Here is a 20,771-nt window from a genome sequence, read left to right on the forward strand (position 1 = left end):
ATATTCATAGTGCAGATTAAAATTAAAAGTATGTTGAATGTACCCTTCTCCCCACCCCCCAGAGCTGGCTGTAAAACACCAGTACACCCCTAGGTGGTACTGGTACTAGGTGTACTGACACCTCATGGTGTCACCGTGAGGAAAGCACTTTGTAAATTAAAAATGAGGCATTTTTAATTGCGACCTAGTAGAAGCAGCCCTGGATCGGGAGTCAGGCATTTCTTCTGTAAAATGACTTCTCTGATGTAAATGAGAATAAAGCTAAAAGGCATCAGAATTCAGGCTAACAGCAATGACCAGCGCTGGTTCCAGGACACCAAGGAGGAAATACTCCAATCTTTTCATAGAGAAGTGGTGGACTACGGGTGCTGAATAGTAAGTACAGAGGCTATCAGCTGCAGTTCCTGTGATGGTGTATTTTTTCTTGTTTTTCTCTGTTACAAAGGAGCATTTTATTGGGGGGAAGGTGAGTATTAGGATGTTGTTGTTCCATGTCCTTCGTTCTCAAAGAGGACCGTGATGTCCGGGAGGTGATGCTATGACGTGCAAGTGAATTGGATTTAAATGATATAAAAGCACCAAATAGAATGTTTAAAATTATTAAATGAATAAAACCAAAGAGCTGAACTAGGTCAGGGCTCTTTAACTTAGGCTCCATGAATTTAAAAAAAAAAACATTTCAATATAATTGATTTCCTTTGTAACCTTTTGTATTTTATTTGATGCATTTAAAACCATTCTGCTGAGAAGGGGTCCAGAGGCTTCACCAGACTGCCCAAGGTGCTCATGGCACAGAAAGGGTTAAGATCCCCTGCATCAGACGGTCTCTAAGGTCACTTGTTGCCTCACTCTAAGTGAGAACCTGAAAAGGTCTCAGCCTAAAAGGGCCAGGGTCTCTTGATGCATCCTGGGCATCTCCGGTCATCCTGGTGAATATCAGGCCGCTGGACCCAGATGGCCCTGGAGGAGAAAGTGAGGATGGTGACCTTGCACAGCCCTCCCTCACTCAAATCAAAGTCAACTGCAAGTCACATTATCATTTCCCTGATGCCACGGTCCTCTTAGAGAACGAAGGACAAACACAAGGTCACTTGTCAGTCTGTCGTCAACAAACATTTATTAAGCATTTGCTATGTGCATCTAACTTTCCATGTGGAATGTTTGAAGGTCCCCACCATCTCAGACATCCCAGGATTCTGGGACATTTAATACGCTCCCAGTCTGTGGTCACAGTCATGATGATGAGTGGTACTTACAGGCACCTGGAGGGCTCTGCCCCACCCCACCTCCCACCTGCTGTTTCATTCCTTTTCCTCTCTGAGCCCCCTCTCCCCCAGGGCTTCTAATGCCTTTCAACTTCCTCCTGACTTCCTAGGTCACATACAAAGGGGGCCTGGCCCTTTGGCTGGTGGGGTTAAAAATAAAGCCCAGCCTCAGCCTCCTAGAAGTGGATACCCAGCTTTCTAATATTAGCCACTGCATCGGTGCCTCTGATCTGGCAGGGAAATCGAGGGCAGGGAGAGGGGTAGCAGATGCTGTGTCAGACCTTTGATCCTCCCTGCCACTCACTAGTTCAGCCAGGCTTTCATGCCCTGATGGGGAGAGGAGGAGGCAGGTGCTTCACCCCTCCCAGACATACAACTTCATTATCAAGGCTCATTCTAGTGTAAGTGAACTCTTCTGCCATAGAAGAGACATCAGAATGGAAGCCACCACTATCCATTATACTCTCTCTTTCCTTAGCTTCAAAAGCTTTCTTCGTTTTCCTCCTACCTCTCTGTCCTTTCTTTATCTCTGTCATGGTTTAAGAAAGACATTGATAAGTTACAGAGTGTTCAGGGGAGGGCAAGTGGGATGGAGTCTTTGTCCTATGAGAATCAGTTGAAGGGGCTAGGGGCATGCTTAGCCTGGAGGAAAAAAAAAGACTCGGGGGGCACATGAGGGCTGTCTTCAAGTATTGTGGGGGAGGGGTTAGTTTTCTTCTCTTTGTCTCAAAGGGCAGAACCAGGAGTAAGGAGTGGACATGACAAAAAAATAAAGTCAGCATGATGTCGGGGCAAACTTCCTAATAACTAGAGCTGTCCACAAGTGACACGGGCTTCCGGGAGGTGGTGGGTTTTTCCCCCTTGGAGTCTTCAAGAGGCTGGACAACCGCTTCTTTCATGTGTTATATATCCCTTTCATGGATAGGTTGGATGATGTGACCACTATAGACTGTGGACTCTAGAGACCCTAAGAAAATTCTTAAATTCAGTGATTGCTCCTCCAACTCCTTCTGACCCCTCAGTGTGGGTGTTTTCCAAGCCAATTTCCAGCAACAGTTTCATCTGCCATCCCCATGAGGATGGCTCCCAAACATATCTCTCCAGTCCCAACTTCCTCCTGAGCTCCAGACTGACATTTCCACATGCCTATAGGACAAATCTGCCTGGATGTGTCACAAGGAAAGAAGGAAGGAAGGAAAGAAAGAAGGAAGGAAGGAAGGAAGGAAGGAAGGAAGGAAGGAAGGAAGGAAGGAAGGAAGGAAGGAGAGGGAAGAAGGAAGGAGAGGGAGCAAGGGAGAAGAAGGCAGGGAGGAAAGAAGGAAAAGAAAGGGAGGGAGAGAGGGAGGAAAGGGGGAAAAGAGGGATGAAAGAAGGAAGGAAGGAAATAAGCAGTTAAGTGCCTACTATGTGCTAGGCATTGTGCTAAGCACTTTGCAAATATCTCATTTGATCCTTGAAACGACCCTGGAAGATAGGTGCTATTAGTATTCCATTTTTACAGTTGAGAAAACTGAGGCAAAGAGAAATTAAATGATTTGCCCAAGGTCACACAGATAGTGTCTGAGACCAGATTTGAAGTAAAGCCTTCCTCACTCCACGCCCAGCTTTCTATTCACTTTACCACCTAGCTGTCTCACAAACTGGACATTTGGAGAGATCAGTGACTGAGAAACTACAGTACTCTATCTACAAAGAAAATGCATAGATGAGACATCCAGTAAATGAGTCTCAAATCTGGTACAGAGGCACAACATGGTAGCAATGGGGACCTTTATCCATCAGAATGTCTGTTGAGACAAAATGTCTGGTAAATTCCTGATGTCTTAAAAATAGTGTCATTCATCAAAAGGCAGAGGAAGTAGTGTATGTGTCCTGAGCTACTAAGGACCAGTAAGGAAGAAATAAGAGGTAACAGAAATGATGAGGGGAAACCGACCACTCTGGTTTAGAGTGGTTGTTTGTCCTTCCTTCTCCAAGAGGACCATGGCATCAGGGAAGTGATGCCATGACTTGCAAGGGAAATGGATTTAAGTGAGTCAGGGCTGTGGGAAGTCACCAGCCTCACTTTCTCCTCTGGAGCCATCTAGGTCCAGTGGCCAGATATAGATCAGGATGACTGCAGATGGCTCCCCCAGTTTTAGAATACCTGATAGAAAAGGAGAGGCAAGCCAGGTTTTGTTTAGCACAGACCCTCGATTTAGGGACGGTAGATTTAAAAGAATTTAGAGAAAGGGTAGTTAGGATTCCATGGGCTAACATTCTATAGGGGAAGTTGGCTGAGGGCAGATGAGAAATTCTCAGGAACAGAATTCCAAAGACAAGACAAAAATGAGTCTGTTGAGATAGAGAAGGGGAAGTCATCTAAAAAGATGGAGGGAGAGGAATGGGGATGCACTGGGAAATGTAGGTGATTTCAAATAAAAGATAGCAGAAAATACTTTTTCAAAAGACCATATTTATGAATGATTTAGCCATTGTCATATGTATGAATGATGTCTTCAGACTTGGGAGATAAAATGAAGTTACATGGACAAAAAGGGTATGGAAGGAACCAGAGGTGACATGGCTACACAGAAGCTGGTCAGGCACACACAGATTTTTCTTAGTTCCCTGGAGAAAAGGCTCTGCAGCCACAATGCCCCAAAGTGTCCCTCCCCCACCCCAGGGTACCAAGAGCCTCGGGTACAAGGCAGTGGATGGAGGAAAGAGGGGAATCAAGAGGACAGTCTCTGCTTTCCTCTAGGGATTGTAGGAATGAGAGCCAGCAGGAGTTGGGCAGCAGCACTGGAGAAGCAGAGTAGTTGTTGCACAAGCAGGGGAATTCCAGGACCAAGGCTTCTCGACACAGAGGAGTTCCTAGACAACATTAGGTTCTGGACCAAGCCTCCTGGAGAGAAGAGAAGTTCCTGTACTAAGCAAAGAAGTTCTGGGACTAAGCAGGAGGCTGAAGCCAAGGAGCACAAAGGATTTATAGAGCTGTGATTTATAGATGCAAGCCCAGACCCCGCCCTTTAATGGTGCCGGGAATTATGTGGACTGACTGTCCTCCAGCCTCAAGAAGGTTTAGGTTTGCTCAGCTCGGTCCCAGAGGGCAAGACCAGGATCAGGACGCAGAAGTTACAAAGAGTCAGATTTAGATTCCATTTAAGGAAAAAATTCCTAACAATTTGAGTTGCCTAAAAGTATAACAGACTGCCTTGGGAGGCAGCATTGCTCAGCCTGCAGAAGGTCAGGTTTGTAGTCATGAAGACCTTGGTTCTAATCCCACCTCTGACACTTATTAGCCATGTGATCATGGGAGAGTCATTTGAACCCACTGAACCTCAGTTTCCTCATATGTGAAATGGAAAAATAATACAATAATAATACCTTTAGTAACTACCTCGCAGAGTTGCTCTAAGTGTAACCAGGTATTCAGACTTTCCCTGTTTGATTCTGTGAAACCTAAACCACAAATTGTAATCCTAAATCCTTTCCTTTCCTCACCCAGGGAGAGAGATTCACAAAGGCATTTTTCAAATGGACAAAAAGGACAGGAAGGAGGAAGAGTTGAAGCTGGTCAGTTGAAGTTTGGGTTTAGAGGAGTAAGCATAATGGCAGTGGAATAAGGGCAGTGGAGTGGGGAAAGGAAAGAGGGCATAGAGACTGAGGGCAAGAGAGAGAGGGAGAGGTTAAGGGAGAGGGAGGAGGTGACAAAGAGAGTGAGGGTAAGGGAGAGGGGGAGAGGATAGAGAAGGGAGAGGGAGGGAAGGAGGGGGAAAGAGACAGAGAGAGGGAGAGAGAGAGAGAGAGAGAGAGAGAGACAGAGACAGAGATAGAGACAGAGACAGAGAGAGAGAGAGAAGAAGGAGAGAAGGAAAGAGAAAGAGAGAGGGATGCTTGTAGGCATTTTTCAATGCAGGTTCAGAGACTAGACTACATACAGGCTTGTCTGCTGAATGCTCATTAGGGAAAAAATAATGTGGCTGGTTGGAATGGACTAATACTGCTGGCTATTGTCACCCTTGGGGATCAACAAAAGGATAGTGAAGATTTAATTCTTTTTTCCCTTGTCCTTGGTGCCTATAGTGAGGGAGCATTTTTCTATACAATTTTCTTTACTTCAAGTTGTTTCTTATTGCAGATTGGTTTCACATAAAGCTATAACTAATCATAATTTCTTTGTGATTCTTGCATGTTAATTATGTACAGAGGTGTTGCAAGGTTGATTAAAGAAGGCTGGAATTTAAAACACCCTCAAAAGACCAAGCCAGTCAATTGACATGGTACATTTGCACATACTAGAGATGGGAGGATGAAAATTTTTATTTCAAAGTAAAATTATAACATCTGCTTCTAATAATTTGTATGTAAGTGCATGTTCATAGATAGGAGAAGTTGTAGTAAATCACAGTAAAATTTTAAAAATTTCTTGTAACGATTAATATAATTGATGTGTCTGGTCCTTTATTAACCAGCTGTGATGCCAATCAGTGATTAAAGATCTTCCCCCACCCACCCATTCAATAGGCCTCAGGTGTAGCTAGTTAAAGGAGGCTTGATTAGAGGCAGGCTTACACCCTTGTGATGCCAATCAGTGATTAAAGACCTCCCCTACCCCATTCAATAAACCCAATAGGTGGGGCTAGTTAAGGGAAGTTTGATTAGAGGTTCGTTTGTAGGCAGGCCTACACCCTTTACTTACTAGGTGCTAAGCCCCAGGCCTAAATTCTTTACTTACTAAGTACTAAGCTTCAGGCCTATACCCTTTTGATGATTGGGCATGAAGCCCTTGGGCCCTAAAAAGAGTGTATATACCCAGAAGGTAGCCATTGTGAAGTCAGAATTCAGCCCAAGGAGAAGGAGTAAGAACTCCAAGTCGACAGAGCTGCAGATAGAGTGCGAATGGAGAGCAGAAACCAAGGATCTGAGGAGACCAGAGAACTGAGGGAGGAGAGAATGCAGGCAAGCAGACAGTTGGGATTTGTGAGTGTTTATGGGAACGTTACAGGGTGACTTGGTTCCTTGCTGTAATACTGTGTTATAATTTCCTTGTTGTTATGTTGAGGTGGACTTACTGGTTTTGGAATGCAATTACTGCTATGTCGAATTGGAGTTATTGGTTCTGAGATTTGATCATCTGGTGTCTAAATAAATGTTATACTTCCCCTGCCTTCTACCAAGAGAATCTCTTATACTTTGTGATTCTGAACTATACAGGCATATTCATGGTCATCTTCGAGGTTGTGAATCTTGCCTTACTGATACACCAGCTGACAATTTATTATGATTTGACCAGCCTTGTGGGATGGGAGAGAGACATTCCTTCTATTCTCCCACATCTCAATGCGCAGGATAAACAAAAGGCATAGGCAGTGAGTTGTCTTCAGAATGGGTTGCGTAACCATGTCTAAAAGGTAGTGACTCATGGATCAATATCAATGTGAGAACTCTAATTGTTAGGAAATTCTTATTGATTATCACTCATTCATCCATCCATCCATTTACCAATGTTTGCTACTCCGTACAAGTCGTTGCATCCAGCAACCATGGGGAACAAGAATGGGATGGACCAACTGCCTTGGGAGGTAGCAAGTTAAGGGATGAGGATGGCTGCTTGGCTAGCAATGCCACGGAGAGGATTCACGGTCAAGTACAAATTAGACTAGAGGGGCCCTGACTCTTCCTTCCCTCTATGAGATTCAATGATTGGATGTACTATGGGGGTTCAGAGGTCAGTATGGGCTGGAGGGGTTGGGGAAGGAAGAGGCAGGGGCTTGAACACGATGTCAGAGGCTAAGATTTGAAGAAAGAGAGAATACAAAGAGGGGGAAATGGTATGAACAAAGGCACAGAGGCATTTAATAATAATGATGATCACAATCATCATTTATGTAGCACCTACTATGTGCTAGTCACTGCGCTAAGCTTCGCAAACATTATTTAAGTGCCCGGCAGAGCCAAGGATTCTGACCCAGCCCCCCAATCCAATGTCCTTTCCACTATATACCATTCTTTTCCTTGGGCTATGAGGCAGCTGAGGCAGTACAATGGATAGAGGTCTAGGCCAGGAATCAGGAAGATCTGAGTTCAAATCCAGCCTTAGGTACGTATTAGCTGGGGTACCCTAGGCAAATCATTTCACCTCTGCCTGCCTCAGTTTCTTCATGTGGAAAACAGAGATAATAGTAGCACCTGCCTCCTAGGGTTATTGGAAGGATAACATAAGGTGATGATTGTAAAGCACCTGGTACATAGTCCCAGCAATTACTATTATTTCCTGTCCTATGCCTTTGTTCACACTGTTTTTCACGCCTCCTTGTATTGCCTCCCTCCACGGCACCATCCAGCTTCCTCTACATACATACGGTAGAAATTGGAGCCATAGAGTTGAGTGAGATTTCCAGTAGGGAGAGCACCTATGGGGAGAAGAGCGAGGGCGGAGCCTTGAGGAATGCTCATGTTTAGTGAGTAGGAAAAAGATGAAGAAGTGGTGAGATAGGAAGAGACGGAGGAGAGGAAAAATGCCAAGGAAGGGGTTATCAACAGTGTAATGCCGTATAGGAATCCAGGAGGGCGAGAACTGAGCAGTAGCGAGATTTAGCAAGTGGGAATTCACTCACCATCTTGGAGGATGCGGTTTCAGTGGAGTGTTGGAGATGGAAGCCAGATCACAGGAGATTTGAGGTGTGAGCGGGTGTTATGGAGTGTATACTACTTTTGAATGAATGAAAAAAAGCATTTATTGAGTGCTTACTGTGTGCAAAGCACTGTACTAAGAGCTGAGGATATATGTAGAAAAAGTAAGAAAGTCCCTGTTCTCAAGGAGCCCACATTCCATTTAGGGAGGCAAAGAAAGATCAGCTGCAGAATGGAGGGAAAGGCCAGAGTCCTAAATGTTCCTTAGGCTAAATTATTATGACTCAGCTAATAGTTCCAAGGGTCTGCAGAGCAGATGGTAAAGCCTGGGAGTCCTCTGTTGTACCAGGAGGAGCACAGTTAGTGCCTCCCATCTCATCCAAGCCTTGCGATCAGGCAAGCAGCCAGGGTGAGCTGGGGCATCCTCCTCTGGTCAGGCCCACCTCTGTCCGGGATGAAGAGTTGAAGGAAGAAGGCAAGGGGGCACAGTGGCAGCAGGTCTTCCAGCAATCAGGATGGCCTAGATGGACTTGGGGGCGGCCCAGCAAGGAGGAGGGGGAAAGGAGGAAAGTAAAAGGGGAATGGCACTCCTGGTACCACCACCGGCAATCTCCCGGAAGAGAGAGACTATCATAGTTTGAGGTTCAAAGGATCAAAGGAACTTTTTTTTTAAAGGATAATGGATACCTAACTTTGTTTTTAGGCAGAAGGGAAAGAGTCAATGGAGGAGTAAAGGCCAAAGATTTTAGATCTGGAAATGATCTTTTTTTATTATGTAGAAATGTATTATATAAGCATATCATATGTATACATACATACATATATATATATATACATGGGATTATAAAAGAAACTAATTATATTGCTCTACAGTTATCAAAATATATTTTATAAAAAGTTCACGGACCCCGGGTTAAGAATCTTCGCACCCTACTCCCTCATTTTACAGATGAAGAAACCAATGAATGGAAATAAGAAATAATGAGCAAAAGACCAGCCTAGGTCCCATGAGCTGTCCTGTGGCAGACAGGAGGTGGCCCGAAGCTCTTAATTAACAAGGGTGGGGGGCACTTGGAAGATTCCTGCTAGAGTTTAAGAAACACTAGACCGGGAGTCAGGAGACCTGGGTTCTCCTAAGGCTTTGCCACTAAGGTGATGTGTAACCTTAGGTAAGTCGTTTGCATCTCTGGGCCCTCCTTGACCATTTGGTAACACAATGCCTACAGCCTTTGTTTTGTCCTAAACAAACTTTGACCTGGACCGGATCGTTCATTTTGCATTCTCTAAACTCCATCCAAGAGCTGTCATTGTTATGTCTGTTGGGGACGTGACCCGAGTCCTGGGCCAAGGGAAGCCAGACTCCATCAGCAGACCTTCTCTCTGGGCCAGGCCAAAAGATCTGTCTCTTCTTTTTAACACTCTCCACCCCCATCCTCCTCCCACAAACTGCTGGTGATGTAGGCGCCATGGGGGTGATTGTTTGTGTGTGTGTGTGTGTGTGTGTGTGTGTGTGTGTGTGTGTGTGCGCGCGCGCGCGCGCGCCCGTGTATTCTCATAGTTGAGCACATTCAGCAGCACTCCTGAAAGAGTGAGGATGGTGGGAGCAGGAATCCTGCCAGGTAGAGAGGTGGGCAGCCCTAACCTGGGGTGCCTGAGCATGAGCCCCTGTGACACAGGAGTAGGGATAGGACCCATGATTTCGTTGGTCTAGGGAGCTCACAATGAGCTACCTCCTCTACCAATGCAGGCCTGCATCTTCCCTGAAATATAGTGTTAGAGAGACACCTGATATACAGGAAGGTTACAAATGGCTTCCCCAGCCGGTATATGTCAGATAAGATTTGAACCTTGGTCTTCCTGGCTCTGTGGGAGTTTTCTATCCATGATCCTCTTAGCACATAGGAAACACTCAACAAATATTGACTATTAAATTGCTGACTGACAATGGAGATACCACTGGATTCATGACATCCTGATTCTCATCCCAGCTGTTGTACTATCTGGCTCTTTGACCTTGGTTAAGACTCTTTCCATCACAGAGCCTTGGCATCCTCTATAAAAGGAAGGGGTAGAACTGGATGAAAGGTTCACTGGAGGCGTACAGATCCTTGGGGTCCATGAACTTGGATGGGTAAAGAATTACATCCTTATTTTCACTAACCTCTAATGGGAATTTAGCATTTCCTTCACTTATTTAAAAACATTTTTCTGAGAGGGGGCCCATAGGTTTTACCAGACTGCCAAAGGCAGGGGTGGGGATCCTGCATCCTTGAGGCCACATGTGGCCCTCTAGGTCCTCAAGTGCTGTCCTTTGACTGAATCCAAACTTCACAGAACAATTCCCTTTAATAAAAGGATTTGTTCTGTGAAGTTTGGACTCAGTCAAAAGGCCACACCTGAGGACCTAGAAGGCCACATGTGACCTCAAGGCTGTAGGTTCCCCACCTCTGGCCAAAGGGATCTATAACATAAAAAAGATTAAGAACCCCTAGAATAGATGGCTTTTTAGGGTCCCTTCCACATTCTGTGCCTTTACACATGTTCTAATCTTATCTTTTTCCCAATTAGACTAAGTTCCTCAAGTAGCTTCTGCTTTCTTGCATCCTCAGAGGTATCCAGCCCACAGCACCACACCTGGGAGACATCAGTAAGCATGTGTCCTTTGACTAAAAACTCGTAAGTCTGAGGCTCAACAGATCCAGCCCAAGGACCTGTCTGTCCCTCTTGGGGAACATAAAAGGAGAACCACAAAAATCACTGAACAACCAAGTTGGCAGAGACTTTAAGAGGTTACCTAGTCCTGACTCCTTCATTTGCCCCCCACCCTCAAAAAAGAGGGGAGATGATTTGCATGAGCTGATCCAGTTAATCGATGATGGAGCTAGAAGGAGAATCTAGGCCTTCTGACTCCCAGTCCAGAATGGGAACTTGGAGGCCAGCTCCTTCTGCGATCCCCACTGCTCCCTAAATCTCTAAAAGGACCCACACCCAGACACTGAAGATGCTGGCTGAAATTCCTTCCCTCCTTCCCTGCCCTCCCCCTCCCCCCTCACTGGCTTTATCAGTTTTCAGACCTGATTCTAAGCCCTTAAGAAGGTCCAGATGGTGGTGGGGGCAGGGCCAAGGGGTGTCTGTGACACAGGGGGTAGTTCTAGAAGGATCTTGCTCACTGGAATGCCGAGGCGGGGCCCCACCTGGGATGGTGGGGGAAGAGAAGGGAGAGACACAGGCTGAGGGGTGCTGGAATTTCATGGGCAGGCTCCACTGCTCAGCTGTCACATTCCCCCCAGGCTCGGCTAAACCAGTGCTGCGATGCTTTCCCATATTTAGACAGGGAATGTCTGCTGACTCCAGGGCTTTTCAGAACGTCATCCACACCACTCGCCACCATCCTGGGTCAGGGGCTGGGGCTGGGCCCCGTTCCAGCCTACATGAAGTCCTGAGCACACAGAGATCTGAGGCAAACAGAGGGAGGGAGGATGCTGTGCTTTGTGGGGGAATTATGGGAAGAGACCCAGCTAGTAAGATGTGTTAGTAAAATGTACTTCACCACACCTTACTTTAAGGGAGAGCTCTGAGGGGGTGTACTCTGAACTGGGAACAGACTTTAGGGTCCCAAGGGAGTTAGTTAGGTCTGAACAAAGAAGGGAAGTTGGCCAGGAAGGAGGCCCAGCCCCCAGATGTCCCCAGGCATGTGAGCCATAGCAGCTGGGCCCTCTGAGGAAGACCGTTGAGAGTGTGAAGGCACCACTCTGACGAAAAGAAGCTCTCCATAACTCACAGGCTGACACCTGGTGGGAGCGGGCCAGTTATGAGACACTCCTGGGAACCTGGAGAGTTTCCCAAAGGCCTTGCTTGTGTTTTTCATGGAGGTGAGGGCTGAGGATTCCAAGGAGATCCCAGAAGCTGAAAAGGAAAGATGATGTCTGACCCATTCCATAAAGCCCCAGAACGCCTCATGTAGGACAAGGTCGTTGTTTTCAAATCAATTCATTAAGTCTTTCCTGACCAGGCGAGTTCCACTCTCCCTCCTCACCTCCACCTTCTCGTTTGCCAGCCTCTCTTCAAAACTCAGCTCAAACTCCAGCTTCTACAGAAGGTCTTTCCTGGTCCCCTCTTCCCTCAATTGTTCAGTATTCCTCTCTGAGATCACCTCTATTCTACCTTCTGTATAGCTTGTATTAACCTAGTTATTTACAAGATCTCTCCCCCATTTGAATGGAAGCTCCTCGAGAGCAAGGGCTGGTTTCTTTTTAAACCTTTCTTTGTATCCCCAGCATTTAATACAAAATAAATGCTTAATAAATGCTTTTAAATTGATAGATTGATTTAAAATGCTCAGAGCCTTATTAAGAAAACAGAACTCACACACATGAATTTTTTTTCAGCCAAAAAAAACAACATATTAAAGACTCGCCACATTGGGCAGACTTTTAAGGAGCCTGAGCATTTGTATCGCTAACGCCAGTGGGTCAGACTAAGTCTGAGCACCTTCATGGAGGCAAGATGGATCTTATATACAGAAAGACTGTGGGAGGGATCTAGGGGTGGTCAAGTAGTCTGGGGTGACTGGAAGGGGGGTCCAGGGAGGATCTTGAGGAGGAGCCCAAGGAGGATCTTGATGGGACTGGGGTAACTAGAGGTCTGGCCCCAGGGACCAAGAGAATGGGATTTTGATAGGATCAAGGGGGAAAGTAGCCGGAGGCAATCCAGAGGTAACAGAGATTGAGGCATAGCGATAATGAAAGGCTTATGGCCTCAGGCGAACACCAGATCTAGTGGGAAGATTCAAGGAGAGTTCAAGGGGGTTCCCAGAACACACATGAAATCTTAAGAGAATCGGAATGGCAGAGTTGGAGACCATATAGTTCAACCCTGTCATTTTACGATGGAAGCCGAGAGAGGGTTAGATTATTAAGAGCTTTTCTATCTCTAACATTCTCTGCTCTAAGATCCCTTCCAATCTCTAACATGCAACGTTCTAAGGAGGTTTCCTCTAGCTTTACTTAGGATCCTAAATCATGTTCCCTTAGGGGACCTCAATTTCCCTATCTGTAAAATGAGAAGATTTGAATAATCTCTAGTATTCTTCCCATCTCTGATAGTCCCTGTTCTAAGGTCCCTTCCAGCTCTGACAGTCTATGTAAGTCCTTCTGAGTTCTGACAGTCTATGGTCTAAGGTTCCTTATAGTTCTGACATTCTATGTTCTAGGATTCTTGTTAACTTCACTGGAAGGAAATTCCTGGCCAGGCTTTAATGATGCTTTTTACATAGCCCAACTTAACAACTCTGCTATACTCTCCCTGCCCCACCCCATTACTTCTCACCCCTTGCTCAGTCATGCCATTAAGAGCTGAGGTATAGTGTGGTCACTGTGACACCTGGAAGTTCCTCTTTTTTCCCTTACCAAGCACTATATAGTCTTGGGCGGGCATGTGATGAGCGCCAACAGTGGAAACCTTGCTTCTCTCTGCTCATATTTGCTCACATAGCATGGGAGAGAAGCTGGTGGCCTCTTTGGGGCTAGTGGCTTACAGGAGCTGCCATCCAGCCCCTCCCTGCCTTCTTTCCCAACAATGCAGATAGATCCCAGCACACCAGGCACTTGTGGACATCTGGCCTGACACCAGACAGGTCTGAGTGGAAATCTATTACTGAGCTTCAGCCCTATATATAGGGCTATATACATATGTATATATATGTATGTATTCAGCCCAAAGACTATATAGTCTTTGTGTTTCACAAAGGGTCCTACAATTTAGAGTCCAAGAATAAGCATATGAGTCAAGTGGATAAGAAGTAAGTGAGGCTAAAATACAATTTGCATCATCAACCTGAATCCCTTCCCACAACCCCAGATCTTTCCCTTGTAACTCCCTGAAGCTGCTTGTTGCCCTTTGGTGATGCCTCTTCCCTGAAACATCTTTATCTACAGCATGCTATTTCTCATGTGAATGCTCTGGGTTCCACAGTAAAAGCTATCTTGGGCGGGGTGGTGCCAGAAGGCTGGGATTCTAGCTCTGGCTTTGTCACTAACTCCCTGGGTAACATCGAACAAGTCATTTCTCCTTCTCTGGGTCTTGGATTTCTCTTGTAAAGCGGCAAACACCTGAAATCCCAGCTACCAGAGAGACTGAGGCTTGTACTTCTTTTGAGCTGGGAAGTTCTGAGCTTCAGTAGAGCTAAGAATCCCAAGGAGGGGGGAGCACAGCCAGTTGCCTAAAGAAGGGGGAACTGGTCCAGGTTGGAAATGAATCAGGTCAAAGCAGGATCAGTAGTGGGATCTGGCACCTTCATTTCCAGCCTAGGTGAGAGAGGAGACCCAGTCTTTAAAAACCAAAACCAAAGAGATTAGGTTATCTTCAAAATTTCTTCTAGCTCTTATATTCTGTTTTTTAAAGGGCCCAGCTAACTCTAACATTCTATGTTCTGTGACCTTTTCCAGTTCTAATGCTCTCAGAACTTCTTTATATTTGAGGGCCGTGCCATATTGGGGAGGTGACAAGGGGGTAGTTGACTAAATTTCTTCTCCACTGGATTACTGTGCAAGACACTGGAATCAAGACCCCCCAATACCCTTTGCTGCTAGGGTCCTTGAAGGTTAGAGGCATAGATACAGCTGGGGACCTTAAGTAAGAAGTGCTTTAAAATGTAGGTCTATTATAAGAAGGAAACCCACACGTGGCTGACACAGGGAGGCTGGTGACTATGTAGACAGGCTTAACCTCCCAGGAGCACATTCTTCCCCAGCTCCATCAGTGGCATGGGGTGAGCCTCTTTTCATATCTGGGATTCAGTTTCTTCCTCTGTAAAATAAGGGGTTAGACTCAATCTCTAAGGTCACTTCCAGCTATGACATTCTATGTTTTATAATCCCTCCTTAGCTCTGGTATTCAATGCTTCCAGCCTCGACATTCTGTGGTTAATGATTCACCCTGCTGCCTGTCTCCGACTTAGAATCAGATTCCCAGGGCTCCAAGGGACCTTAGGAGGTCACCTATCTAGTCTAACCCCAGCCTGAAGCAAAACTTCCCCTTATAACCTGCTATCTTTCTTTTTCCTCTCATCAGCTTCTAAAGAGGTCTGGGGTGAGAAGAGCCTTAACATTGCATTTCCTTCAAGCCCAGAGTTGCCCTTAATAGGAAATTTATCCCATGCCTAAAGAGTAAGCGGGAACAGCCTCCCCTCCCCCACCAAGCTTGCCAGCTCAGAAAGAACAAGGCATTCCCAGGCTGATGGAAAGTGCAGCAGCAACTTTGGTTGCCTCACATACAGCCTGAATCCAAGGGAGATTTACATCGCCGAAGGAGATAGAGAAGCCCAGGAGTCTCAGATCTCTATTTATGGCTCTCAGAATCCTTCCAATGGGAACTGCTTGCTCAGAATTTTGACTTCAGTGAGAATGGCACTGTGGGGCCAAGTCCCTCAAGGGGCAAGCTGGAGAGTAAAACCAAGAAGGGACAGCTATTTGGCGACTTCATTTTCCTTCCTCATTTGCTCCATAGCCTTTGGGATTTGCTGTCAGAGATGGGCAGTTTCACTCTGGACTCACACCTAGAGCTAGAAATAACCTTAGAGCACAAAGCACAGAATGTTACAATATGGGGAGTTCATACTGGAATGGTACCTTAAAGGCCATCTTGGTCTGATCCTCTCATTTGACTGAGGGAAAGTGAGAAGAACAGAGAAGGGAAGAGCCTTGCTCGGGGTCACACAGGGTGAGGATGGTGTGAGAGGACTCGCCAGGCTTTTTCCCAAGGCAAGATGGCAAACGCAAAATGGTGAGGCTAGATTTAGACATGAGGTAGACATAAAGCAATTATATTTTCTGAACCCTAAGTCCAAACATATGATCTGGCAAAGGATATTCCTTGTGTAAATCCTCGTTAAAAGAATTTCTTAAAAAAGAAAATCCACATTGAATAGTTATTGTAGGTGGATAGGGCACGGCTAGTTAATGAGGAAATGTAAGACTTACTTTGGGTGCAGGAATCGGCAGTGAAAGGACCCTTAGCCCCTTTTCAATCCCCTCATTTTAAAGGTGGGGACATAGAGCCCAGAGAAGAAAAGTGATTGGCTAAGAGACAGAGCTGGGATTCACACTCTGGTACTTAGAAGGAAGGTTATGAGCACTGCATGAGTACCTACTGTGTGCCAAGTACTTTACAGATACTTCTTCGATCCTTATAACAACTCTGGAGGTAGGTGCTATTATTATCCTCATTCTGTACTTGAGGAAAACTGATGAAGAGGGAGGTTAAAGGCAGCTAGGCGGTGCAGTGGAGGACCTGAGTTCAAATCCTGATCTTAGATACTTGACACTTACTAGTCGTGTGACCCTGGACAAGTCACTTAATCCCAATTGCCTCCCCACAAAGAGGCGGTTAAGTGACTTTCCCAGGATCACATAGCCAATAAGAATTCAGGTCTTCCTGGTCCTGTCCAGGTCCAGGGCTCTATCTACTGTGTGAGCTGGCTGGGATTCTAAATCCAGTGTTCTTCCCACTATAGAACCAGCCAGCTTTTATCCTAGGAAAAAACTCATGATTTCTATGACTTATCAATTCTGTACTCTTAAGTTTGTGTGGTGCTTACTTTAAAATACCAGTAAAGCCTCTCTGAAAACTCCTCTCTGTCTCTGAATGAGCTAAGAGAAGACAGTACTTGGGATAGGCACAGACTAGTTGTCTTTTTGGTGAGAAACAGAAAGATCTCCCTCCAGTATTTCAAGAGGCCTGATGAGAAAAGGTCAGTAGAAGATCTCCCAGATCCTTCAAAGCTTAATCCCATGGTCTCCCCCTCCCAGAGCAGACTCCCCATCTCCTGGTTGTTATCTTTAATCCTACCTGGAGGCTGCAATCTCTGACTTCTGGCGGGCAATGGCCGCTGCCCGCTGAGCCCCCTCCACGCTGTGGTCCACCTTCTGCCGGATTTTGGAGCTCTTAAGGGCGAGAACACGTTTCTTCATGCCTTTGACCAGCACATTGTGCCTGTACTTTCCTTCCTCTTTCTTGCCATCAGGCAGGGTGGTACAGCCATAGCCGTGCCTCAAGTTGTCCAGCCACTCACCCTCATACTTCAGCCCACTGGAACGCTCGCTGACCCCAAAGCCCGACCTCTTGTCATTTTTCCACTCACCCATGTAGGTCTCTGTGGTGGTGGCATCGATGTCAGACTCAAATGGGGCAAAGTCCTCCGCCTCAGCCCCTTCTCCCAGGCTGGTGGTAGAGGCTGCATCACTGGCGGCTGAACTCAGGTCACTCTTCAGGAAGCTGACCCGGCTCTTCTGGCTGGCCAGAGAGTTCCGTGACTCTGAGCGCCTCAATTTCCCCAGTAGAGAGCCTCTCTGGAAGAAGCCACCACTGCCCCGAGGGTGCTTGGCAGCAGCCTCTGCATTGGCGTAGAGGCTGAGGGCAAAGCCACCACGGGAGATGGTGGGGGTAGCCAGGGTGGTGCCATCCATGGGGGTGGAGGGGGCATCCTGCTGGGCCAGGGTTCCATTGCTGTGTTCACTTCGTAGGGAAGAGAGGGATGTTCGGAGTGGTGAACGGACCACCACTGCCATGCCATATGGGACGCTCTGCCGGATGCCATAACCATGGCGCATGCCATTGGTGAACTGACCTTGATATGTTCCTAAGGAGGGAGAAGAAAAATCAGGTTAGCTCCTGGGCCCAGGTTTTTATGCTGATGGGAACAGCCACTGACAAATCCCAGTAGAGAAAACACGGCACTGAGTGAGACTTGGGTCCTAATCCTAGTCTTAGCTTTGTCTCTAGTCGGCTATGTGACACTTGCCCACTTTGAACCTCAGTTGCTCCATTAATAAAATGAGGAGAATGGACCAGATCATCTCTAAGGACCCTTCCAGGGGACATCCAGGTGGTACAATGGATAACGGACTCTGGGCCCGGAGCCAGGAAGACCTGAATTCAAATGCCCCCCATCTGACACCAACTAGCTGTGTGACCCTGGGCAAGTCACTTGACCTCTCCTTGCTTTAGTTTCTTCCGCTATAAAGGGGAAATAATAGGACCACTTACCTGCCAGAGTTGTGAGGATCAAATGAGACAGTATTTATGAATATTGTCTTAGCACAGTGTCTGGCACATAGTAGGTGCTTGTTTCATTCTATCCTTCCAATTCTGACATTCTGAGATCCTAAAATGCTTTCACAATTTTAAAAGCACATTCGTATTTATTCTTTCATTTGATCCTCATGGTCAGTAAGTAGGGTAGAGTAGAAAGATCCCTGGCTGTGGGGGTCAGGAAACCTGGGTTTTCTTGCCAGCTCTTCCCCTTCTCATTGTGACCTCTGCAGTTCCCTACGTATCTAACCCGAAGTCTTCTCATCAGTAAAGTGGAGGGTTGGGATTATATGATTCTCTCATTAGGATGTTGTATCCAGATAAAGGCCTGGGCCTAGACACTGAGAAGAGATTATTTACAACAGGAACAGAAAACTGAGACCCGAGGAAATCCAACAATTTGCTCAAGGCCATGACAAAAGTCAGTGGGAGGCCACAGACACACATCCAGGGCTCCCAACGTCTCCTTCAGGGGTCTTTGTTTTTTCCTACTGTAGCACCCAGCATACTGCCTGGGAAGGAAAGACTTAGTAAAGAATGCTGATTAATTAATTATGAGATGCCAACCTTTCCCAAGTATGCAGAGACTTAGCACATGAGAAATCAAAAGGAAGTAGAAGTGCTGGTATCTGTCCTTGAAGAGTTGACGGTATAGTGGGGTAAGACAAGATTATGCTCTTAAAAAATGCATAAGCAACATTCAAACAAAGGCCCTTCCAATGTTCACACAGAAAGCAAAGACTGGAAGTCAAGTCTGCTGAACTGAAATTTAGTGTTCTTTTCACTAGATGATTTCAATTCAGTCCAGAAAACATTTATTAGGTGCTTACTGTATACAGAACACTTAGATCGAGGTGGCACAGTGGATAGAGCGCTGAGCCTGAAGTCTGGAAGACCTGAGTTCAAATTTCGCCTAGCTGTGTCCCCCTTGCAAAGTCACCTAAACCTGTTTGCCTCAGTTTCCTCATCTGTAAAATGAGCTGGAGAAGGAAATGGCAAACCACTCCAGTATCTTTGCCAAGAAAACCCCAAATGGGGTCAGGAAGAGTCGGACATGACTGAAATGACTCAACAACTGCATACAGAACGCCTAAATGCTAGCCACTGGGAGTGATACAAAGCTTAGATAAGACAGCTCCTGTCCTCCTAAAACTTAGAGTTGATTAGAGAGAATAAGATACAGATGCTATTATACAGAGTGACATGAAGAGCTTGCCCCCTATTTCTCTAATATTCCACCTTTCCTTGTCCATTGGCTCCTTCCTTACTCCCTATAAGCAGGCCCAGATCTCCCCCAATTAATCCTTTTTTAAAAAAATCCTACATTTGGCCCTACCACCTATTAAGCTATCATCCTGTCTCTCCCTTCCCTTCATAGTTTAACTTCTAGAAAAAAGCCTTCCACACTCTTGCCTCCACTTTCTCACCTTTTATTCATGTCCCAGCCCTTTGCTATCTGGATTCTGTTCCTACCCTTCCATTGACACTGCGGTCTCCTAGATCACCAGTGACGGAATCCTAATAAAGCTGCCCCAATATTCAAACTTCCTTTTGGGCCCCACTGAACAGCAGGCATGCCCTGATTTAACCACATGATCTGGCTTTAACCACACCACAGGCCCCCAGACTCAATCACAGGCCTCACTGAATAGTAGGCCCACTGCCCCTACCTAGCCACTGCCTCCTCACCCCTGACTCAATATTCTAACTTCCTCATATAAACCTCACTATGCACCAGAACAATAGGTGTGTCCATGAATTCACATTTCTTGCAGAAAATAGCAGGTGTGTCCATGTGATGGGATCCCAGCCACTGCCTCTAACTAGCCACTGCCCCCAGACCCATTCCTCATACTTCTCACAGAAACAGTGGGTGTGTCCATGCACTCAACTACAACCACATCCATCTGATCTCAGACAGGACCACAATAGACAGCCAATTAAAAAGCAGCATTACCAGGATGCCTGAGCAGGATGTGGACCCCAAACAATAGAAAGGACTTTCTCTAAGTAGGCACCTTCACAATAATAGTAAAGAACTGACCTTATGATGTAGAGAGGCTTATCGTAATATCATTATCATATATTAATGCCCCCCAATGGGTTTTTCTGTATGCAGGCACAGTTCCACTGAGGCTGGGACCCCCTCCCCATTGTTAATCCCTTAACAAACCCCCTCCTGCCTTTTTAACATTCATAATTTCTGTTGCGTAATCAGTATCATTACACTATAAATTTGCTTGGGTTGTCTTAGTTGGGGCTCCTCTTGGAACTCAGCCCGTTAGAGGTGCCATTCCCAATAAATGCCTATACTTGGATTAGAGGTGGTCTGACTGAATTGTTTGAGGCAGTCCTGCCACAATACACTATGAAGCCACAAGAACCAGTATTTTTTGATGGTTAAATCCAATTTTTTTTAAGTTCTCATCTTTCTTGACCACTCTGAGGCATTCAATACTGTTGATCACCCCCTCTTTGTGGGTATTCTCTTCTCCCTCGGCTTTCTGGACATGGCTCTGTCATGATTCTATATTGGGCCTAGCCTTCTCAGTCTCCTTCATATGGTTATCATTCATCACTGTTATCCCAGTGATCCAGGATGGTCACTATGCAGGGGTGTATCCCAGGATGTTGTTCCTAGCCTATCTGAGGCCTGCCATCTCTAAATTTCCCACCAGGCTTAACATCCCTGGACTTCATCATAGTCCTGCCAAGTACCTACCCCCTTACTTTCTGGAGTTTCCTTTTATATGTTTTCTTCCCCCATTGCAACTTAAGTTCCTTGAGAGCAGGGACGGC

At 46.0% G+C, this 20,771-nt stretch overlaps 1 protein-coding gene across 4 annotated transcripts in view; it reads right to left on the minus strand.

Moving 5' to 3' along the window:
* The window catches only part of JPH2 (junctophilin 2), a 62,488-nt gene that overhangs the window by 18,555 nt on the left and 23,162 nt on the right, over positions 1–20,771 (minus strand). For all 4 annotated transcript variants that reach the window (XM_036753085.1, XM_036753083.1, XM_036753084.1 and 1 more), the window contains exon 2: positions 16,731–17,520. In XM_036753085.1, the coding sequence (XP_036608980.1) occupies positions 16,731–17,520 (790 nt within the window). The remainder of the gene's footprint in view (positions 1–16,730; positions 17,521–20,771) is intronic.

The sequence above is a fragment of the Trichosurus vulpecula genome, chromosome 3, assembly GCF_011100635.1.
Source record: "Trichosurus vulpecula isolate mTriVul1 chromosome 3, mTriVul1.pri, whole genome shotgun sequence".
NCBI lineage: Eukaryota > Metazoa > Chordata > Mammalia > Diprotodontia > Phalangeridae > Trichosurus > Trichosurus vulpecula.